The 24,106-nt window shown below is 39.4% G+C and overlaps 1 protein-coding gene across 6 annotated transcripts in view; it reads right to left on the bottom strand.

Annotated features, from left to right (window-relative positions):
- The window catches only part of LOC149207033 (3-methyl-2-oxobutanoate hydroxymethyltransferase 1, mitochondrial-like), a 79,709-nt gene that overhangs the window by 15,711 nt on the left and 39,892 nt on the right, over positions 1-24,106 (bottom strand). For all 6 annotated transcript variants that reach the window (XM_089395642.1, XM_089395641.1, XM_089395643.1 and 3 more), the window contains 4 exons: positions 19,045-19,417; positions 18,773-18,918; positions 18,290-18,496; positions 18,062-18,208 (listed from right to left, as the gene is read on the bottom strand). In XM_089395642.1, coding sequence (XP_089251768.1) covers positions 18,062-18,208; positions 18,290-18,496; positions 18,773-18,918; positions 19,045-19,405 — 861 coding nt within the window. In that variant the 5' untranslated portion in view covers positions 19,406-19,417. The remainder of the gene's footprint in view (positions 1-18,061; positions 18,209-18,289; positions 18,497-18,772; positions 18,919-19,044; positions 19,418-24,106) is intronic.

Consider the following 24,106-nt stretch of genomic DNA (forward strand, 5'->3'; position numbering starts at 1 on the left):
CTTCTGATTTTCCCTTTCATTGTCGACACTGATTTTACAATTTGTCCTGCTTTTCCACTATCATGGATTTGATCTGCAACGGTACAGGTGGATGGCACATTCTGACATGAAGAATTGTCTTGAAATCTTTCATCAACAGGACCCTTCATAAAATTACTTTCACTCTGTTGCACAATTTTAGGGGCACAAGGCGAGCTATCTTGATAACCATATCTATCTTTAAAAGCATTGACAATGTCTTGTAAAGAAGTGAAAGAGTCTTCAGGACAACTATTAAACCAATTCAAAGCATCACCCTCTAAAGAAAAGACAAATAGATGCATTTTGACATCTGCATGATTATACTGAGGAAGTCTACAATATATGAACATTATACGAGAAAACTTGCATAAATGCTTTCTAACAACGACTGAATCACCACCCGAGAACAAAGGCAATTTAGAAATGGCCACTTCCGAAATATCATGGAGAACATTAGTGAAATGACACAGGGTAAGCGAATAATTCATGATGAATAATGAGGAACCAAATGGATGATAGAGAGAGATCTCTGCTCAAGAAAATCAAGAGATGAAAGAAGTGGAGCTGCCACTTGAACATGAATCTAACTCTAGGATCGGATATAAGGAGGGCTTTTTGTCTGGGAAAAATAAATGAAAAGAAATGGAGTCGCCACCTAAACAAGAAATGGACTGAGAAATCCAAGTGCTAAAGGTATGATTCAACAATATGATGAGAGATAGGGTGATGAAAAGATCAAATGACGCCAAAAAATGTTGGCCGTTTGACAGGCTAATGAATGGCGAAAAAGATGAGATGATTGAAAAGATGAATGTCGAATAAACCAAGGACAAAAAGAAAACTCTATCCCCGGCAATGACGCCAAAAGATGTTGTCGTTGTCGGCTCAAATGAACAATAGAAAGATGAAAGTTGAATGATGAAAAGTCGTTGAACACCGAGAATAAAATATCCCTGGCAACGGCGCCAAAAAATGTTGTCGCGCAGAGTGTCTAGGCACTGCGACAACGCTCAAACCGGGGTTTGTCACCCTGATCCCCGATCTCTCCGTTTAAGCCGTCTCCCTAGGCTAAGGGGGGTAGACCCTATGGGATAAAGGAAGACCAACTGGGAATCAGCTGGGTTGGGAGACACAGTGAGGCAAAACAAGCACCTGAAAATTTTAAAACTTGATTAGATCTTTAAATGTTTAGTACCATTGCCTTTGCTAAATGAAGTGGAAATCAAATAATTGATTCGCTGCTTAGGAAATATAAATACGAACAAATATTTCAACAATTGCTTGAAAATATTTACTAAAATGTTTAGCATACGACGAGCTTAAAACATTCAAGCAACCATGATCAATTTTAATAACTTAGTAAAGCTCCAGCAATTAAATTTTCAAAAGATAGAATATTTTGAATGACCACGAAATGCTAACCAGTTCAGATCCTAGAATTTAAATGATCATGCTTAGAAATCCCAAATCTAGGAACTTTACCATTTTCAAATAGTTAATCTTCAAATATAAAAAATTTAAGCGCTTTTAACTATAGTAAAATGATAAAATACTGATACCATACATCAAAAGGAACTTTCAACTTTTAATTAGTCTTTTTTCAAAAAAAAAAAAAATTTAATGATTTGGATTTTTAGGATTTTTTAAATATTTTTTATTTTTTAGGATTTTAATTTTATAAATGTTAAAAAAAAGGGGAAAAAATAAAACAAAGCCGAAAATCGAACCTAAGTTAAAATCAAATGAAACTTAATAAGGATGAAATCAAATAATAAATAAAAAAATAAAAATAAAATGTGAAAGCCCAAAACCAAAATTGAAGAAAATAGAAAATGAATGACCGACCTAAACTTGAACCTTGACAAAACAAAAATAAAATACAAAAACGAAATTGAATGAAACCTAAAGCATATATACAAATGAATCGAATGTATGCGTTTGGTTTTGCAGCTGCAGGTCCGATCAAGGGCAAGGGAGCGATGGCAAGGAATGGAGCAAGACTGCAGATGGGAAAGGAAGCAATGGAGCAAGGACGCAGATAGCCATATGGCAGCTCGATGTTGGAAGTGTATGCGTGGACATTGAAGAGAATGAAAAGTTTGCAGCTGCGAGTTAATGGAGGAAAAGCAGGACGCGGCAGAGAAGGATGAGCTGCGGGAGTGCTGGCTACAGATGTGCGTGGAATGGGAGCAGCGATATGGAGAAATGAAAAAGGGAATGACGAGAAGAATGGAGAAAAGAGCTAAGGACGTAGGGAAAGAGAGAAATGGCAGAGTTGGACCTGCGTTGATGAGGAGGGATCGAGGCCTGCGGATAGACAGAGGTACAAGGTTTATCACGCTGAGGGAGGGTTGCGTTTATAGGATGGAGCTGAGGGTTAGCAGCAGCGAGGAGCAGGGATCCGAGTGGTGGCAAAGGAAGCTGGAAGAGGGACGCAGTCATAGTTTTTAAAACTGGAACCGGTGACCAGACCGGTCCACTTAATGAACCGGTTTACCGACCAGAACCGGTCTAACCGGGACTGGTTTGGTCTAAACGAACCGGTTTTAAAAAAGTACATTAAATAATTAATTGTTAATGAAACAAAATTATTTTTAAGATGTAAAACCATGATTCCAAGCCAATAGAGACAAAATATGCAAGTTTTGCTCATTTATATACCATGTAAAGGTGAATATATCAAAATGGCACCGAGTGCAATACATATCATCGACAAAATAGCAAAATACATAAGAAATGAGGTTCTAAATGGCCTATAAAGTCCAAAAACAATGCTGCAAGCTATGAGGCCATTGGCCTACTACAAGTCTACAGTGTACACATGATCAATCATCAATTTCATCACCACTACTAGACACAAGATCATCATCAGGAGCTACATAGACATCATCTGGTTCAAAGTCTGAGGATGCCTCAGCCTGATCTGCAACCTCAGTATCAATGCCACCAATGACAATAGAAGTGGACGTAATGGAAGCACGAGTTTGTCGACCTGCATGACTAGTGCCTTCCATTGGTTCTTTGTCTTTCCTTGATACCGCTACTGATCCTAGTTCTCATGCCACCACATAATCTGCGTCATCCTCCGCTAAAGCCATGTCGATATCAAAATCAGCCTCAAACACAGGTTCTTCAGTCTCCTCCACCTATTCTGTTGTTGGATCAATATCGTCCAACACAATGGGATCTAGATCAGGAGTTTTGCTCATCATTTGGAGCTCCGATTGCATTTATTGTTTACCCCCAAACCATGAAATCCTGAAAACCATTAAGTCTGTTGAATTTTGAGTGAAATCTAAAATTTTAGTTTCTCCATATGAAATCCAATGAGGGCTAAACCACTCTCAAACATCCTAAGTCATTTCATGGTAATGTTAAAAATTTAAGTAAAAGGATGAAAATGAAAATTAAAGGAAATGTCACTTTTACTTTAAGAATTTAACATTACCATTAATTGCCAACATTGTTAGGGTTGAAACACCCTTAGTTTCCCCCCAAAACCCCTAAAACACAGTAAAAAATATGCTTTTTTAACTGTACGGTGGGCGTGCCTAAAATCGGCCGGTTTGATACAAACCGGCCGGTTTTGTCCTAAACCGGCCGGTTTTGTCCTAAACCGGCCGGTTTTCACCGGTTAGGGCAAAAAAATGGAGAAATGGGCATTCAAACCGAGTTTTTTGGCCGGTTTAGACCGGCGGGCTTGCTAACCGACAGGTTAGACCGGTAACCGGTTTTTAAAAACGGTTTTTAAAACTATGGACGCAGTTACAGCGGGATAATACGGACAAGGATGAAAGTTTATGAGATCACTTCTCATTTTTTTTGCAACTTATGGCAGCGGATGGGTTTCAATGGCTGCAATGGCAGCAATGAAATTTGCGTGAGAAAGAAGGGAGTTGTGTGAAGATAGCGCGGAGAACAATGACTGCAGCAGATGATGGCAGAAACGTGAGAAAACTGCGTGGGCAGGAGCTCGAAGACAACAATTTGTTTGCAGGTATAGCGTGAAGGAGAAACTACGTGAATGAACACAGCTTGCCCTAAGAAAAAATTGAAACTTCTCAGCCACCGAAATGAAAACCCAGGAACTCAGAAAATCCCACAAAAAAATTCCGCCTAAGAAGTAAATATTCCTGCTAGAGCTGATCCTGAGGCCAGATCTTACCCTCCAAGGCCTAGATCTGGCTTCAAACAAAATGTTTTCTTCCGACCAGCAACCTGCAATAACAAAAATCGGACACCCAAAAATAATATATGCAAGAAACAAAACTAAAAACCTTAAAACCAGCTAAATAATTACAATATTCACAGTTTAAAAGCTCTAAGCAGCCAGATCTGTCATTATGCCACACATATTTTTTTTAAATTTTAAAAGTAAGATGAGGTGCTTCAGAAAACCCTTCATGCATTCGCAACAGAAATTCTAATGATAAGCCCGGGATCAAAACCAGTTGGGCTCTTTAGAAAATGCAATCCGGGAGTTCGCTGATTCAGCCGAGAACTTCCCCGAACGCCTGGTAAACTCAAAATCAAGGATTTCCTGCACAGCGTAAATCAACCATTAACAAAGAGTGAGAAAACAATACTAAAATCCAGATCTAATGGAGATACCTGCCATCATATTCAGGAATTTAACTACCATTCAAACCCTAGCGACTAAATAAGATACATGTGTTTAAAATCACTCTTCATAAAGCTATCATCAATGGCTGAAATTAAAATCATGCACAGAAATAAAACATCTTACAGCGTTTCCGGAAGAGTAACACCAGCAAGATTTCAACCCCAAAGTCTTTCTTTATTGCACATGAAAAATGACTACAAGAGAGCTTTCTTTAGCACATGACTCTCAAATCGAATGATCTCAAATGACCCCTAACACCCTATTTAAAGAAAAATTTCCCAACGGCTAGTTTGAGTGATCCATGTCAAAGTGATCTCGACCGTCGATGAGGATCAAAATCTCTTTTAATCTCATCCGTCGAAATTTTAAATGCATTTTGATATATTAAAAAATTTCTTTGACTTATTATTATTTTATTATTTTATATTATTTTATTTATTTTTATTATTTTATTTTATTTTGTTTTTTATTATTTTTATTGGACCCCTCGAACTTAGCCTTTGGAAAAAATTACCTAGGACCTGGGACTTATGAGGGGTTTAATTATTTTTCTAACCCCCAAGACACTTTACATCATGATTTTTACATTCTTACATCTCAAAAGGGGGAAAACCCATTTGACATAGACCCTCGTAGACTACCCAGTTCTGCGACACAAACATAATTTAGCAGATCTAGCAATTTGTAATAACCTAACCAGATAGTCAGGATTATTCCCAAAGAACTTTTACATAGACTCGATTTAGCACACTAGGACTCCCCTAAGATTCTAATGACAAAATCCATTCCGGCTTTGGGGTTAGGCTGAAGGAAAACTCTGCCGATCATGGATCGGTGAGACAAAAAACCTTCTGGAATGTAGATCATCACTAGAAAATTAGGTTTACCTAGGCAATTACATACATGATACAGATCTGCTAAGATTATTTACAATTTACACATGCAGACTGGGTTTACAACATAACATGATCGGGCTGATGATGATAGTCAAATGGCACGGACATGACGATCAAGCGCTATCCTTTTGCGAAAAAAGGGAGTGGTAGTTGACACGTAGTGGTCAACAGGATGAATCCCCAATGGGGGTGTCGGAAGTTGTGCCAATGGAGGAGGGGGGAACCAGCCACCCATCGCATTTAAGAGGAGGGATGGTGTGGCTACCTCGCCCCAGGCAACCACACATGTTAACCATCATACATTCCCTTCACATTCAAATGGCAACCTATATTCTATCTACGAGCTCTTGGTCTAGTAGCAATAGTTGTGTTCTTTTGCGCTCGCTTTGTGGAGTCCATATATGTCTATCACAACCCTATGTTCCGCTATAATCCTTGTGGCTGGTCTCCGCTACAAGGGGAAGATCTCTCCCATGGCGTTGGTTCTATGAGAATTTTATTGCGTGATGATCTTAGCTCCTAGGAAGCTAGTCTTCAAGACATACAGTTGGTGTTGAACGTTCGGGTGAGGAGCAGGGTCACAATGGCTAAGGAGGCAACCACAAGGACGTCAGTAAGGGCAATAGTAAAGGACAGAGCTAAGGTGGGAGGTGACTTGAAAGGATTTGACCTTTATCTAAAGCATATCCAAGCCTGGTAGGACAGCCATTGTGTGGTAATTTATTCTATGTCCAATCCCTACAACACTTTCGGTTTGCTAGACTTTGCATGATGTTAGTTTCTTATGGATATGTAGCATCGAACAGGTATTCTAGTCTCTGTGGTGTCACAAAGGCTAAGGAACACAAGGACTCCAAAACTCATAAAAGGTTTTGGGAGAAATCACTTAGAAACCCCTCAATTAAATTAATTGATCAATAATTAAAAATTTCTAAGTCTAACTGAGGAAAATTGATTAATTTATGGGTATTAATTGAGGAAATCGATTTTGCTGTAGAGACTTCCGGAAAAGTGATTTGACAGAGTCTAAGATGATCTGAGCCATTGATCATGATTAGATCTTGGTCATTGATGCTCCAATGAGAGATTATAAGAGCAAGTCGAAGGGGCTTGGAGAGGACACAATTTACACATTGTGAGCAAGGCAGATCGATTTCCCCAGTTCGCAGTATTCAGTGAGGGTGCAGTTTGAGCCAAGGGAAAGACAGTAGCAGGGAGACTTTCCGAAGAAATTCTCGAGTGGTTTTCCAATTTCCAGAGTCAAGGAAGGAAGGCCAAATTATCCAGCATGGAAGTTGTATTCTATAGTGTGAGTTGAACAATTTGCCAGTGTAAGTTGTCAGGAGAGGGATATTTAGCAACTAGAGCCCGAATATTGTCCTAGGAAGCCTAGCGAATTGTTTCCAAAGGCAAAGAGAAGCAAGATGGCTCATCTGAAAGTGATCCGGAGGCAAAACGAATTTATCTGAGCAAGAAGTGCGCGTTTCCAATCCAACAGTGTGAATTAGTTGGGAAGTGTGAGTTTTCTAGAGAGGCCAGATCAAGGAGTTGTGAGGGAAAAAAGGATTTTTCCCAGTATTTTCCAGGGGAGATAAATTGTCGGAGGATAGCCATTTGGGCATCTAGTTGTAATTCACTATATTTGTTACATAATAATAATAAAACCCTCATTTGTTGTGTCGGTTTTCCCTTCGGGGTTTTTGCGGGGACTATTGTCGAAAAACAACAGTGTCATTATTTTGTGTGTGCGCATCTATTTCTCGATTCCTATTTTTATTTCCACAACGTATTTTTATTGTGAAGAATTGCAGTGTGGTTTTTTCGCTATTTGTCGTTAATAACAATTAACATAAGACAAATAAATCGTTAAGTTAGGAGAACAATACTCAATTGTTGCAGTTCAAGGGATTTTCACACGGTATCAAAGCGTAGTTGATCAGATCAGAGGCTCAGAGGCCAAGGAAGCGAAATCATGTAGTTTTAGAAAGAGATCTGAAGCACCAGTTTCTAGATTTGCGCTAGCCAGCCAGGCAGTGCAAGTAGCAGAAAGGCAAAAATCAATTTCCTGTTCAGGTTGAGGAAAAGTTCGATTTTGCCTCGGATCTATAGCAGCAGGTAGTGGGATTGTTGGTAAGGGTTTCCGATGAGCAGATCAGTGATTTCACAAAGCAAATCTAACGCAGTGGATTTGCAGCAAGGGTTTTGCAGTTGCAGATCAGTGCAGGAAGGAAGAGAAAAGCACAGAAAGAATTATACCCAGGACTTCTCCAGTGTATTTTAAGTTCTCAAATTTCTAATATGGTCGCATAGAAATTCAACATTCAAGAGGCTACGGATTTGTCTTCGAGATTGGAAGATGCATTTGATTAGATAGCTTGCCTCTCTAGCTCAACTTCACAAGGTGTCTGGTATATAGACAATGGAGCGTCAACTCATATGACAGGAGTTAGAGACTACTTCTCCAGCTACAGGGAGGAGGAGATGGACTTCTAGATCCAAATGGGAAACAAGAGTAAATGTACTCCAGTTGGGAGAGGTGCCATCGAGATTCAGAGAGAGTAAAGAGCAAGCACCAGTGTTACAGATATGCTACATGTGCTCGGCTTAGGTATGAACCTAATTTCAGTGTCAGAACTACAGGACAAGGGATATGATGTCTACTTCGTAGGGAAGAAGGTGTTCATTAAACACCAAAGCTGGAAGAAGGTGAAGCGCATTGGGGTTCATAGCAACAGGTTGTATAAGTTGCAGCTCGATTCTCCAAAGGCACTAGTTAGCAACATTCGCAATAATAACAGTAGCAGTGGGAGAGACCTAAATGAATTGTGGCATAGGAGAATGGGTCATCTACACCATGGAGCACTTAGGATGCTCAAGAAGATAGTGACAAGTGTTCCAAAATTAAGCACAGAACACGATGATGTGTGTAGGGGATGCATACTTGGGAAATATGCTAAGGAAACATTCCCAAGAAGTGACAATAGATCACATGGTGTGTTACAACTTATACAAAAAGATATTCGCGGCCATATGTCCACCAGATCTCTAAGAGGTTACGAGTACTTCATCACCTTCATTGATGACTACTCCAGGAAAAATTGGATCTATTTTTTGAAGACCAAGGATGACATCTTCAGTCATTTCCAAAAGTTTAGATTTCTAGTGGAAAATGCGACAAAGAAGAGGATCAAGGTTCTTCGCATGGATAACGGAGGAGAGTACACAGATAGTGACTTCATGGGCTTCTATGAAAAGGAGGTCATCAGGAGGGAGTGGACATCTCCATACAATCCGCAGCAAAATGGAGTAGCAAAGTGGAAAAACGGGTCTATAGTTGGGGCAACAAAAGCTATGTTTTATGACGAGGACATCCCCAAGTTTCTATGGGTAGAGGCATGTAACACAATGGTGTATATATAAAACAAGGTTCATCACAAGGTGTTGGGGAGAAAACACCAGATGAGGTTTTCTCAGCGAAGAAGTCAGAGGTCAGTCACTTCAGGATCTTTGGTAGTATAGCCTAATGCCATATATCATATGAGAAATGCACTAAATTGGATCTGACTACAAAGAAGGGTTCTTCGTAGGGTATAGAAAAACCTCAAAGGCATATAGGATCTATATTCCTAACAGCAGGAAGATTATCGTGAGACGAGACATGAAGTTCATGGAGGACTGGGCCTTTCAAGAGATCTCGCGAGACGTTGGCAGGTGATCAAAGTGAGCCAACAGAAGCTCCATTAATCCAGCAACAAGGATAGCCACAGGGACAGTCACGAGATAGTACAGTTACCAGTAACAGCAATAGTTCAAATGCAAAGAATCCAATGAGTTCGCAACAAATAGAGCAGCAGAGGCAAGATGAAGAGCTAGTCGAACCACCCACCGCTAGTGGTCGTACCAGCAAAGAGGTTTGTCAGACGCTGAGGGATGCGCAGGAGTTTATGGGGACTCTGAAGTCAAGCCAGAGAGAACGCAAACAGCCAAACAAGTACCAAGCATTGGTGGCACAGGTTGTAGAACCTTCCAGCTATCAAGAGGTTGCACAACATCAAGTGTGGCAAGATGCCATAGTTGAGTATAGCTCCATTACGACAAACGATGTTTGGGAGGTAGTGTCGAGACCTGTGGATAAGTCAGTTGTGGGCTCTCGATGGATCTATAAGATCAAGTATGTTGCAGATGGCAGCATGGAGAAGTACAAGGCTAGGTTCATGGAAAAGGAGTATGTGCAGAAGGAAAGCATAGATTATGCGGAGACCTTCAACCCAGTTGCCAAATATACTTCCATTTGGTCAGTTCTATCTCTGGCAACACACATGGGGTGGAAAATTCACCAAATGGACGTCAAGACAGCATTCTTGAACGGGGTGATAAAGGAGGAGGTATACATTGAACAATCAAAGGGCTTCGAGACACGTGAGAGGGGCACACACGTGTAAACTAAAGAGAGCACTATACGAGCTCAAATAAGCTCCCAGGGCGTGGTATGGTCGGATTGATAGCTACTTGCAACAAATGGGATTTGACAAGAGTGACGCAGATCCCAACCTTTACTATTTGATGGTAGAGGGTGACCACTCATCCTAGTGTTGTATGTGGATGACCTCTTTCTGACATGGTCATCAGGGCTCATAGAGCATTGCAAGAGGAACTTGGAAGTAGAGTTTGACATGAAGGATCTGGGACTGATGCACTATTTCCTAGTCCTCGAAGTATGGCAAAGGGATGGGGAGATCTTCCTTGGTCAAGGGAGATATACTACAAAGATCTTGAAGAAGTTCAGGATGCAAGATTGTAGGCCTATGTTTATGCCTACGATTACTAACTAGAAGAAGACAAACGCATCAAAGGACGAGGATGTGGACCCGACCTTGTATAAACATCTTATTGGTTCACTCATGTTTCTGGTCAACACCAAGCCAGACATCTGCTTCGCGGTCAACACTCTCAGTCAGTTTATGGTGGGGCCTAAGAGCGTGCACTGGACAACGGCAAGGAAAATATTGAGGTACCTGCACAGAACAATTGAGTATGGGTTGAGGTATACTCAAGGTGATGGTGTTAGATTATGTGGTTATACAGATGCAGATTAGGCAAGCGGGTCAGTGGATCCGGAAAACATGTAACGGTGTTGCTTCAACGTTGGATCAGGCGTTTTGTCTTGGTGCAACAGAAAGCATAAGTCTATAGCACTAAGCTTTGCAGAAGCAGAGTACATGGCAGCTAGCATGGCCACATGCGAAGCTATTTGGTTTCGAAATTTGCTGGCGAGTTTGTTCGATCAAAGCATGGAGGCGATCAGTATCTACTGCAATAATCAAAATTGCATCAGGCTCTCTGAAAATCTAGTGTTTCATGATAGGTCGAAATATATAGACATACAATACCACTTCATCAAAGATTGTGTGCAACGTGGAGCAGTTCGTCTATAGCATGTACCCACATACCAGCAGGTGGCTGATATATTCACAAAGGCTCTAGGGAGAGCCAAGTTCGTCTATTTCAGAAAACAAATGGGTATAGTGGAGAACACCTTCCTCGCTAAGAGGGAGTGTTAGTTTCTGATGGATATGGTAACATCAGACAGGGGTTCTAGTCTCTGTGGTGTCAGAGAAGCTAAGGAACACAAGGACTCCAAAACCTAGAAAAGGTTTGGAGAGAAGGCACTTAAAAACCCCTCAATTAAATTAATTGATCAATAATTAAAAATGCCTAGTCTAAATTAGGAAAATTGATTAATTAACGGGTATTAATTGAGGAAATTGATTTTGATCTAGAGACTTCCGAAAAAGTGATTCGACAAAGTCTAAGATGATTTGAGCCATGAATCATGATTAGACCTTGGCCACTAATGCTCCAGCGAGAGATTATAAGAGCAAGTAGAAGGGCCTTGAAGAGGACAATTTACAGGTTGTGAGCAAGGCAGATCGAATTCCCAAGTTCGTCGTATTCAATGAGAGTGCAATTCGAGCCAAGGGAAAGACAATAGCAAGGGTTTGCAACAAGGAGAATTTCCAGAGAAATTCTCATGTGGTTTTCCAGTTTCCAAAGTCAAGGAAGGAAGGCCAAATTATCCAATAGTGAGGCCATATTCTATAGTGTGAGTTGCCAGGAGAGGGATCAATTCAGCAGCTAGAGCCCGGATCTTGTCCCTAGAGGCCTATCGAATTGTTTCTAGAGGCAAAGAGAGGCAAGACGACTCATCTAGAAGTGATCCAAAGGCAGACCGAATTTATCTGAGAAAGTAGTGTGTGCTTTCAGTCCAGCACTACAAGTTAGTTGGGAAGTGCGAGTTTGCCAGAGAGGCTAGATCGAGGAGCTGTGAGGAAAAAAGGATTTTCCCCAGTATTTTTCGGTGGAGATAAATTGTTGGAGGATAGCCATTTGGGCATCCAGTTGTAATTCTCTATATTTGCTACATAATAATAATAATAAAACCCTCATCTACTGCACCGATCTTCCCTTCGAGGTTGTTCTGGGGACTATTGTCCAAAAACAACAATGTCATTATTTTGTGTGTGTATCTATTTCTCAATTCCTATTTTTATTTCCGCAGCGTATTTTTATTGTGAAGTATTGCAATGTGGTTTAATCGTTATTTGTCGTTAATAACAATTAACAAAAGACATAAACTATTAAGTTATGAGAATAATTGTTGCAGTTCAAGGAATTTTCACACATGGTGGACTCTAGTTCATGGTTACAGAGTGTCTTGGTGGTGTGTACTTCTATTGGTGTCCCTGGATTTTTATGGCTATTGGACTCTACCCGGAGCTTTTCTTTATTTGTTTATCCTCTGTCACAACTTCTAGACTACTCTATAGACCTTCCTAGTAGCTAAGTGCTAAATTTTTGTTCATTCTGTTAGGATCCTATCAACCCGTTTCATTAGTTTCTCTAGCTAATGTGGGTTGTCCTTAATCTGGCCTTTCGTATCTTTGAATACCATGCCTCACCGGCAGATGCGTTGTTGTCAAGGGTCTAAAGGCAGAGGCCCTCAAGGCCAAACGTGAGCTCAATCCCAAGCTCAGAACATTGTGGCCATATTCCATTCTTCCACTCCTGCAGAAATCCAAGAGGACAATTGCCAACTCGAAGCCTTGACTGCAAATGGCCACCAAGCATACTTTGATTCTGAAATCCAAGTGGAAGAGGTTTCCTAACCCTGGGCATAGCAGGGGACGACTAAGTCGATATCTTAATTCCATTACCTTTCACTGGCAAATGAAGACACTCCTAGGCCGCGTCCTGAAGGAAAAGGATGAGGACCTGTGACAATCCCAGCTACCTCTTCCATTTATAAGCATTAAATAAATAAAAAAAGTGCAAAGCTGAGACAGGACAAGGATTTAGAGCTTGGGGAGGGAAACAGCTTGGGGTCAGCCAAAGAATCAGGCTGATTTAGTGGCAGCCATGAGAGGCTGCCAAGTGTGCTCAAAAGGGACATGTCATGAAAACTAAACCACAGAAACAAGGGCAGCAAGAAAAATATCCCAGGAAAATAGTTACAAAAAAAAGGGGAGGAGCAACAGGGGACAACTGGCACGAGAACATAGAATGAGGAAGCCTGGCCAGACAGGCTATAAGAGCGGAGGAAACAGAGAATAAGGAGGGCACGATAGCACTCTACTCCGGACAGTGGCAGTAGCATATTCATCCAGGTGCCAAGGGAAAACCACGACAAGGGCCATTTTCCTTCATGCAGAAAAGGGAAAAGGCAGCATTCTGTAAGAGATTTAGTGAGAGACCACTGGGCGGAGAGGGGGGCATCTTTTGGATTTTCAGTAGCAGCAAGTGCAATTTCCTCAAGTGCCTTATCCAAGCTTTGAAATCCGGCATGGCGGTGACAGCTGCAAGTAACACTGGCTGCAGCTCGGCTATGGTTGGGCCAAATTCGGTGTCCCCGTCTCAGTTCCTAGATTATTCATCAGAGATAAGTATCTCCTTATCCTAGGCATTACTAAGCACTGTTCCTGGATATCTTAGAAAGTTTCTTTATATGAATAGTTTCCAGATGGTATTTGTGAGTATAAAGAATACTAAGGCCGAGCCACAGGGTTATTCACTTTGTCCCGATTACTGAGGATTCTTGATTTCATTGGTTTGGTTGGCAATGTACTTCTGAATGTGTGATATGCTTGTCGTATGAATTATTCTGATCTTATTCAGTATTAGCAAGAAGCTCCTCCTGTTTTGATGCAATAGTATCTCTATCGCTGGCTGCTATAATTGTTTTAATATCTTGTAAATCTAGCATGAGCTTATCCACCAACTCCTTGCCAATCTCCTTCTTGGACTCTGCAATATTGCCAAGTATTTCTGTCTTATGCATATTGAGGACCATAGTAGCTTGCTCTGTCTTCTACCCTGCAGAATTCAAACCCTCCATGTCTGGAGCTCTGAGATTTTCCTTGATATTTTCAGGGTTCCTCTGAGAATAAGGTTCCAGTCGATTTCTTATGTCATTCAGGTAGTTGTAATTTGAATCCTGCTTCTGCTGATATATTTGAATTTTCCATATAAATTTTATATTCTTTTCAGTACATGGGTGGTGAGGTCTGGTTGGTTACAGTCAATACTCCAGGACTAGAATCTTTATGTCAATGGGGCAGGGCGTTTATAGAGAGGGAGTGGCCCTACTATGAACAAAATGTTCTATAGATTTCAGTATTAGCATTGTTGCCCTTTCTAGTTTTGAACTAACTTCATCTTATCATGATGAGGTTAGGGTGCTAGACATGGCATTATGGGAAACCACTAGTACCATTCAATTCAGTCACCTTTGGTGTGGTGGCTTGCATCGGATATCCACGAGCACAAGCATGAGCATTTCATTGGTATGATTTGAGCCATGGAGTAATATTTACACGGTTCTAGGACATGCTCATTAAGGCCCAATCCCCAGCTTTACCTCATGCTCATAAGATTTGTAAATTTGTAAGATTCAGAAGAAGATTTGTTTGATCCCTCTTCTCAATTCAAATGAGATCAAAACTGGTCTCGCTATGTATCATGCCTAGGGTTCCATTGACATAGGTTATTTTAAGAATTCTAATTTAGTGGCAGTAACAGGCACTGTGAGGATGTCCTATCTTCAATCCCTCTGCATGATAACAACAGAATTGGCGTTGGTAGATTGAATTAGCAGTCTTTCTCGGCGATGCATCGTTAATATTGATTTAACTGTTATCCTCACCGTCTTTGAGTTTTGACAATGAACTTTAAATGCTTAAATGATGAGTCTGCTTTTCCTTAGCAATTTATAGCAGCATGGAATTTCATCAGTTCCAGGAGATGTGTAATAGTAAAGGAAATTGACTTGCCCCATAATCTTTTTTTTTGGACATTTTATAGAGCAGATATGACACGTTGTTACAAACATATTGCAAATTAGTGTTTAGGAAATCGATTACCATTGCATTCTGAATATACAACGGCTGGGATGGTGAAATCAGTCTTTTTACTAAAACTGATACGTAATTGCAGGTGCAAGAACTATATTAGTGCCTTCAGCTCTTCCTGCAGTCATTTATATTGGGTTGGTTGATAAACCCCTTTTGACTGGACAAGGCACATAACTCCCAATAACAACGAAGCTGCAGTCAAAGGATATTTTTTCAACCTTTGGCTACAAAGCTGCAGTCAAGGGATATTTTTTCGTTATAGTCACCCAGAATTGTATTTGGCTTCATCCACGAAGACTGCGTTGAGACCTGAACCAATTTTATTTTCCTTCTATAGCTGGTTTTGATACGCAAACAATTCTTTTGCCATCTCAGAAGGAGAAGATTGCTGCTTTTGCTGATATGACAAAAATGCCAAAAGAACAGAATGCTTTGCCAAACCCTTTTGTTATGGATTCCAGAATATTAATTTCTTGTCTGAGTGATTCTTGAGTTGTAACTTGTGAAATTATGCAGCTCTGATAACCATTATATAGTTTTATGCTTTAAGTTCTGCTCCAGATATTTTGATCTGTTAGTATTTCATTTCAAAGGTCGTGCTACAGTATGTAGTGAATTTTGGAGTTGTGGCATTGTAGATGTTCTTGATCTCATTTCATGTTCAGTGCACAATGTTTTTATTGGTTGCCTTTGTAGGAGAGCTGTGTAGGTGTGTGGCTACTTAAGCAATGCTTCCTTTTCTTTCATCATTGCAGTTATTGAATTGAACAAGATTTTTCTAAATGCATACCATGGACTAAAGAGATTGGTTGATAGGAAAACTGGCCTACGGAATTTTCTTATTGAAAATGCAGCGCGTATGTATTTACTATTGTACTAGAGCCCACGATGCCACATGGTTTAGAGACAAAGAGACAAGCGTTGAAGCCCACAACCTGCTGGACAGGGTAAAATTGATAGGGCCATAAAGGGAATATGGTGTTTGTGTTAGGGTGTATAATATGGTTACATTTACTCCTTCCCGAAGGTGATAAGTTCACCCCCACATCTAGCTGCAACCATGAATACCTCAAGGTGCTAGGTAAAGACCCTGGAAATCGAACCTTGGCCAAGAGTATAAAGTTTCCTGCGAATTTGTTGCCACTGTATTCTTTCCATCTGTCTGATGAACACTTTCATGTATGCATCGTAGCCTTAACTCTAAAGAACATATACCTTGGCATCATAGAGGGCAATTGCAAATACAAAAGGAAACTAATCTTTCTGCTGTCATTCCCCCATTGGAAATCAGTTCAAACCCGGGTCGTTATAAACTTATATTTCAGCACTAAAGTTGCGGTGGAACAACTCTCGTACCAACAGTGGATTGAATTTAAATATTACAATTTTCTTCTTTTTTGCTCTCCATTCCAAGCCTTCAAAATCTTTGCCACGCACTTGACAACATAAGCCTAGGAATGTCACATTGAATGAGCACTCAAAGAGCTCCATTCTAAGCACGCATTTAGTCATTTGAAATTTGAATCTGTGAGTAGTTTGTTGTATGGAAATTTGCCTTCGTTGGCCTGAAACAGCAGAGATAATGACAGCCCTACTTAAAGATCATATGCCCTGTTATCCGAAAGATCCTTTCTATAGTTCCAATCTAAATTTAAACCCGTGAGAAGCCAAAGATTATTCCAGAGTGACCTTATTGATTGTGTGTGTGGTTATGATACCAAGGAAAACTATAACTGTCATCTGCTACAGAACATCCTCATAAATGTTTTCCATAGCAGTAAAGAAAAAGAGTCTCCTTGGTATAATTTATAAGCTATACTCTTGAATGATATTACGGACATTGTTATACGAAGTGTCACAGGTGGATAGAAATGATGTTGCCCCTGCTTGACTAGGAGTGTTCTAGTCATTGCTTTGTGGACAAATTGCATGGGATTAAATTGTGGTTCTACAAATTGCCAGTTTACATCATTCACACTTGATGTGAACGAAAAAAAAATATTACCCCATTCCCATAACTGCACATTGGGAGTCTGGTTAGCTTAGTAACCACCTCCGGTTGTTGGATTAGATAAGGATGTGTGTTACAACTTACAGGACAACAATATTATCTTCTGTCTGAATGAAATTCAACGAATCCAACGCCACCAACGCTCTTGTCTCATCAACCTGGATGCTCGTTTGGCCCACATAGAAGGCCATCTTCAATGTGGCCTTAAGCCTCCAACCCCAACAGGTACAAGCGCCCAAGATCTGGCCTGTCACTTCATCGGATACTTGATGTTTCATCAAACCTCTTGGCTTATGTCTTTTACCTTCAGCAAAATAGTTTCTTTTAGCAGTTATGTCTTTAGCAGTAACTGGTATTTGAATTTTGATATACCTAGACCTTCGTCAGCTGTTAGCAATTCTTGTTTACCTCGTGGCAGACTGCAACAGGCCTTAGTCTAAACAATGATCTCTGGTTCAACAGGACTCAGTCTAAACAATGATCTCTGATTTTCAAAGATGAATATTGTGAGGCAATAGAAATCTTAATTTAAAAAAAAAAAACTAAGGACAAAATTACAACAAATTTTGATGGTTAATATAGCATATAACAACAAATGAAGTATGACATCAGCCCTAAGAAAATGCATGAAAAACTTTGAATTATATTCTCTAATTCACTTTTAAACAAAACTTAACCATAGGACATAGTACATACATCAACAAGTCTTTCAATACTGATTACTATAAACTCATTCATTCACTACAGCATAGGAGCACCAACGGGAGTAATGGAACTCAATAACTCTTACACACAGATATAGATCCTTAACCAAGAGACCAAATCGAGGTCTTAGGCAAGGTATCCAATATCATTAGTATTGTTAGTATTGTAATCATTCCAATAGATTGCATAATAGACTAACACTACTTTTCTATGTACATCTATTTTCAGGATTGATAAATATTATTTCGAATAGAAATTCTTTAAATACACTAGCATTCTACAGCATGGTCTATGGAATAACAGCTAACAGACTACAGTAATACTAATATTTTCAACTCGCAGGTCACACTACCGTAACTTGAAAAAAAGCTTAAGTAGAGGGGAATAATAAAGAAACCTGGCCACTACAATTAGGCCCTGCTCCAATTCCGATGGTAGGAATTTGAAGAGAAGATGTAATAGCAGCTGCGACTGGAGAAGGCACACACTCTAGTACAATAGCAAAACAACCCGCATCCTGTAAAGCCAACGCACTCTCCAGAACCTGCAAGGAGAAGGTTGTGATGCTAATTAGATATCGTTAACATAATAGCAGAAAGTCCACTTCAATTATTTTAAAACATACCTTTGTCGCACTGGCAGCATTTCTACCCTGTGGCCTAAAGCCACCTAGCACACTTATCGCCTGAGGAGTCAACCCAACATGTCCAATGACTGCAATGCCTGCCTCAACTATAGATTTTGCTGCTATGACCCTAGATGGTGTACCCCCTTCAAGCTTTATTGCATCCATGCCCCCCTCCTTCAATAGTCGAGTTGCACTTGCAACTGCCTATTTAAAAGAAGTCTTTCAACCATGTCACTCAATTTTTCACATCAAAAACAGTTAAATATGTGCATACCTTACAAATAACTTGAGGCTTAACCGTTTGAAGACCATTGTCTGACTTCTATTTATTAAAAAAATAAAAAAACCCTCTAGACATTGATTTTTTTATGAAATAGCATTGAGAGATAGAGTAATATTTCAGCTTATTTCTGTAAATAAAATATGTCAAAAGAATAATTATCAGATTTTGAAACACTTCAATCTAGTTTATAGTTTTACCTGCTCCTTGCTTTCTTCATAGCTTCCAAAAGGCAAATCACCAACAAGAAGAGATCTAGATGCTCCACGGGATACAGCACGACAATGAAGCAGCATATCATCCAAGGTGACAGGTAAGGTTGTGTCATGTCCATGCACCACCATTCCTTAAACCAAATCAATACAAAAATTAAAACCTCAGATTCAGTGATTCCTGTATAGACAGGATCCAGACAACACATATTCTAGGACAGTGGACCAAAAACAAAACATTATGCATTTGTAATACTCACCAACTGAATCCCCTACTAAGCAGATATCAATGCCAGCATTGTCTACATGAACTGCCGATGGATAATCATAGGCAGTCACCATTGTTATGGGCTCCCCTTTGTGATATTTAGTAGCAAGATGGTTTAAAGTGATCCTTTTCCAGGGAGATTGAGACTTAGGTCCTCCATAGACAACCTTTTCTGGAAGATTAGACATTCCACGCACATCCAACAGCCTTGGCAAAGATGAAGGCCCAAACTTGTAATTGTTGTGAAAATGGTGAGAAACCCTCTTTAACATCGTTATCCATGATCCTTTTGGTTGCCAAGAATTAGTAAAACCATGACGAAGAAGAAATGACGATGGACATATATGAGCCATGCAACTAGTAGACTGCAACACAATCATCACTTCTTTCAAAAATCCATTCACAGCAACAGGGGAAAAACACACTTATAAAATATAAGACAACTAATTTCATGCAGGAGAAAAATAAACACTTGTTAGCTCTCCAAATTTGATATAAAATGCAGTAAAGTGTGTGCTAGGATAATAATACCTTGTCAAGATCACATTGTACATATCTCAAGCTATTTATTGACACCAAAGGCTATGGCTCCATTGGGATAGTTTATGAGAATCAAAAAACATGTTTTTCCCATGGTACTTTGTGTGAAAAATACAAAAAAACAAGAAAGGTGGAAAAGTAACTTGAACATGAGGAAATGATAAAATGGAAGAGTATATATATATATATATATATATATACAAGAAGAAGGAAGATTTTAAAGCAAGACTTGTGGACTCTTATATACCTAATCCTAATATGCAATAAAAATGAAACTTCTAGACTCTTAACTACACCTAATCCTCCATTATTAGGCCTCTTCAGTGATAATTTATCATTGAAGTGACTAGTAAATATATATATATATAGAGAGAGAGAGAGTCCATGGGGCTGGAATGTATGTTAAGAAGAGATAGAGGAGGGGTGAAGGATGTAATAGAAGAAGACAAGGGCAACCTAGCTAAGGTTTCTTCAAATCCTACAGACATTCACGAAGTCACCAATTGTTCATAGATCACTTGTTTCTACTCGACTTCCTCTCTCAAACTATATCAAATGCAATTGATTCAAACCATTGAGACAAGACTTGAGTCATAAATGATACCAGGTATTTTGTGTCTGCATAGCCTCCATTCAGACATATTAAATCATGGAGAGAAAAGGGTTCACATCACCCAAGTACCCACGATGAGATCAATACATCATGAGAGACCCCTCAGTACAGATTGTGGTGTGTTTGACATCAACAACACTAATGACAAGGCCAGTGGGGCACAACGCCATAAATACTTTAACAAGGGGAACAAGATCTCCACAATATTCTCAAGAATGTATGCAGCTGCCCAAAAGCCATATTGGGACATGATTATTGGTCACTGCAATCCCCATGGAGGGAAAGGAGGTGATCACTGAGAAACCTGCTCACTAAGAGACAACTTTTCCAATTATCGAGGTAATCGCTACATCTAAAGTTAAAAAGAAATCCCTAAAGAAACCAAGTGTATTAAGAGGAACAAGGTCGTGATGAGTGTCGATATGGACCCGACCCTAGTAGTTGACACTATTCTGGAGTATTCTAAAAAGGAATTATTGACCAATTTCATAGTAAGAGATATATAGAAAAATCTCCTTAGACTATGGATGGACCATCATTAGGTTTGCTTCCTAGGGTGCAATCCAGCTCTCACCATGGCCTCACGAAGGTATAATATTTTTTCTATTTTAGAATGAAAGGAAAACAAATGACCGTTTTGTATGGTGGACCTTAGAACTAGGAACTCTTCCAATCGGGTAGGGGCAAAAATTTGTGTTGAGATGGATGTTTACAAAGCTTTACCAAAGGAAATCAATTTGGCAATTGGGGAATAAGGAAGTTTAGCAAATCTTAGACTACCAAAATACCCCATTCAAATGCACAAATGCCTATCTTATGGGCATCTATAGATCTCCCACCCTAGGAATAAACCGAGGAAAATAAGTGGGGATATACACAAGGAAAATGCTCCTTTATAGTTCGGGACAGTCTCAATTCAAGGAGTCTCTCAACAAGGTAAGGGGACGTGTAAATGGGAGGATAGTGCGATTTCTCAAGGACTTGTACATCCAAAGGGACTCCTTAGAATGGATAGTGAGCATCAGGTGTGAAAATTGGAAGACCCAAATTTCTACTGCAACAACTGATTAAGTATCTTCTCTTTGTTAAATTATTGAACAAATTATTTACTGCATCCTACAACAAATACCGAAACTAATACACTGCAGCCTTCACCAATTAAATTAAATGTGGAAACAAGAAACTGAGCAAGAAAGAAATACACAACACATGACACCGTTATTTTTGGACAAATGTCCCCGGAAAAACCCAATGTAGGAAAAATGGTGCAACAGCTGAGGGTTTATATTATTAAGCAGTAGTTTTCTGAATAAAATCCGTTAGATGCCCAACCGGCTATCCGATACAGAGAGAAACTGGAAAAAAGTTTAGTGAGAGAAATCTCACATTGTTCTGGGAGATTCAATTCTGATTAGGGGCTTGCTGACTGGCCCTACGCTGCCTCTGCGCAACTTCTGCGTCAACCCTACGGAGAACTGCATCACTCTAGCTGGGCTCTGCATCAATCCCTCTGTTGACCTCCTGCTAACTGGAAATTTGATCTCCAGGCCTTATGATCTCACACCCCGGCTTCCTGCACTAAATCTTGTCTCTCCAGTTGGAATTCGAACTCCCTCTGAAGCTCTGCATGGCACTACGCTACCTCATTGAACTACTCGTTGCCTTCTCTGCCTTGTACTCTCCGAACCAGGAAAACTTTCCTCCGAAAACTATCCCTACCCCTCACTACAAGCAATCTCCTCGATTGATTCTCTAGCAACCATTGCATTGTCCTCTTTGAGAAATTCAATCTCTTGATCTCTCTCCGATGTGTTTTTTAAATGCCCATCGAAGTCCTTATAATCCTCCAGTTGAGTAATCAACGACCTAGATTAGATTCTAATCAATGGCTCAGATCATTTGGACTCTATCTCTGTCTTCTTCTAGAAGTTTCACCCTCAGTTTGAATAATACCGTTTAATTATTTTAATTTCCTAAGTTTAGACTTAGGCACCCATTAAAAATAATTAATTATTTTAATAAACTGTCTCCGGGTGGAATTTCCCAAAACGATTTCTGGGTATTGTGGAATACATGTGTCCTAGCCTCCATGCAAATTTTGAGGCTTAGAACTTATCTGATGCTACCAGAAATCAACATCAGGAAGCTCAAAGGAAGCTAAGAGACTTGACGAATAGATGAAAAAAGACAATAATGAAGCTTGAATGTATGAAAGAATGTAAAAAGGACAATTAGGATCTATTTGACACTCCTATAATGGAATTCACTCTAACTAGTTGAACAAAAAGGACAATTAGGTTCTATTTGAAACCTCCTACAATGGAATTCACTCTACCTAGTCGAACAAAGACTTTGGCTAAACGAAATACCATACATATTCAAGAGCTAGATATGACTCCTAAAGTAAACATGTAATGGGAGAAATGAGATAATAGAAGTATTGGTTGGCAAAGATATGACCATTTTAAGGGCCCTTTGAACAATGAAAGCCCAAAGGAGGGGTAAAAAGAGAAGTTGATTTCTTATAATATCAGGGGTTTGTTCGGCCCTTCCAAAAAACACTCTTCTAGGAGATTGATATCAATTTTTTTGCCAAAATGTAATTCCACTACAAGAAATAATGACTTGCCTAAAAATTATGAAATGCAACCTCCTTGATTGGATATCTAGTGTACTCAACTCCAATGAACATTATAGAGGCATATTCACAAGTTGGAATTCTTCATTTTTAATGGAAAAAATCTTAAGAGGTATTTTCCCAATCCACTATTTGTGTGGCTCTTCACTCTTATTCTTTAAAGAAAACTATGGATATTATCAACATTTATGGTCCCTCCTCAAGGAAGAAAGTGTTCGAGGATACAGATTCTCATTCGAATTTATTTGCTTCGAATAATGTAATCATTGGAGGGATTTAAATTATACTCTAGGCACTACAAAAGTTTAAGGTTCAAATGCAAGGCCAAAATAGAATGCAAAGTTTTCTAGATCTTTTAACAATCACCATACTTTGGTTGGCATTCAACCATTAGTCTCAAAACCTGCTTGGTCTTAACATAGGAAATGTGTTATGGCAATTGCAAAAAGACTAAACATGGGGTAGATTAAAAACCCTTTTTTCTTACACTTGTAAAATACATATATACATTCATTGGTGACCAGTTGAAGGGATGTATGGACTTTGACCTTATTATTATTATTATTATTATCCCATCATTATTTACTTTTTTCATTTTTGTGTTTTACATATTGTGGTGCATGAAGTAGAATTCCATTGTCGAAAGATAAACATAGTCATTCGCCTATCGCAATGGGCATTATTTTGAAATACCGTGTCTTTGGGTTTAATGATAAATTGTTGCGGTTGGATTTATTAACTAGAAATGCAAGTGAAGAATGCATAATTTCTCAATCCAAACACTACTAGTTTGCACCTCAACCCTTGGTACTTGGAGCCAAGCATATAAAACAATTATATTTGTGTTCTCCAACTTGCAATCATGACACCAATGTTTGACATCAAATACTAGTGCCACCAAGATGGGATGTAAGCTATGGTACATAATATATAATATATTTTAAGCAAAAACTATGTATACTTTCATAGTAAGTAATAGTCAAGTATTTAAATTTTAAACCTAAAATACGTCAAACACAGTGTAATATCCCCAAGGAAAATTAACAGTAAATATACAAAGCAAAATAGACAAAAACACCATGAAACAATAACAAGCAATCAAACCACAAATTGACACTCAAAAACTGCGTTGTGTACTCTTTTTATTAGTCAAAAGAGGTGTACAAATATGTGTTGGAATGAGTGCACCTGGGCTTGCTCTAGGCAAGCTAGCAAAGCCCAAAATGACAAATGAGACACCCTCCTCCAAAACTGCTGCTATGT

Source organism: Pinus tabuliformis, chromosome 1_2 (genome assembly GCF_031772625.1).
Source record: "Pinus tabuliformis cultivar Carrire ecotype Pingquan chromosome 1_2, CPIR1, whole genome shotgun sequence".
Lineage (NCBI taxonomy): Eukaryota > Viridiplantae > Streptophyta > Pinopsida > Pinales > Pinaceae > Pinus > Pinus tabuliformis.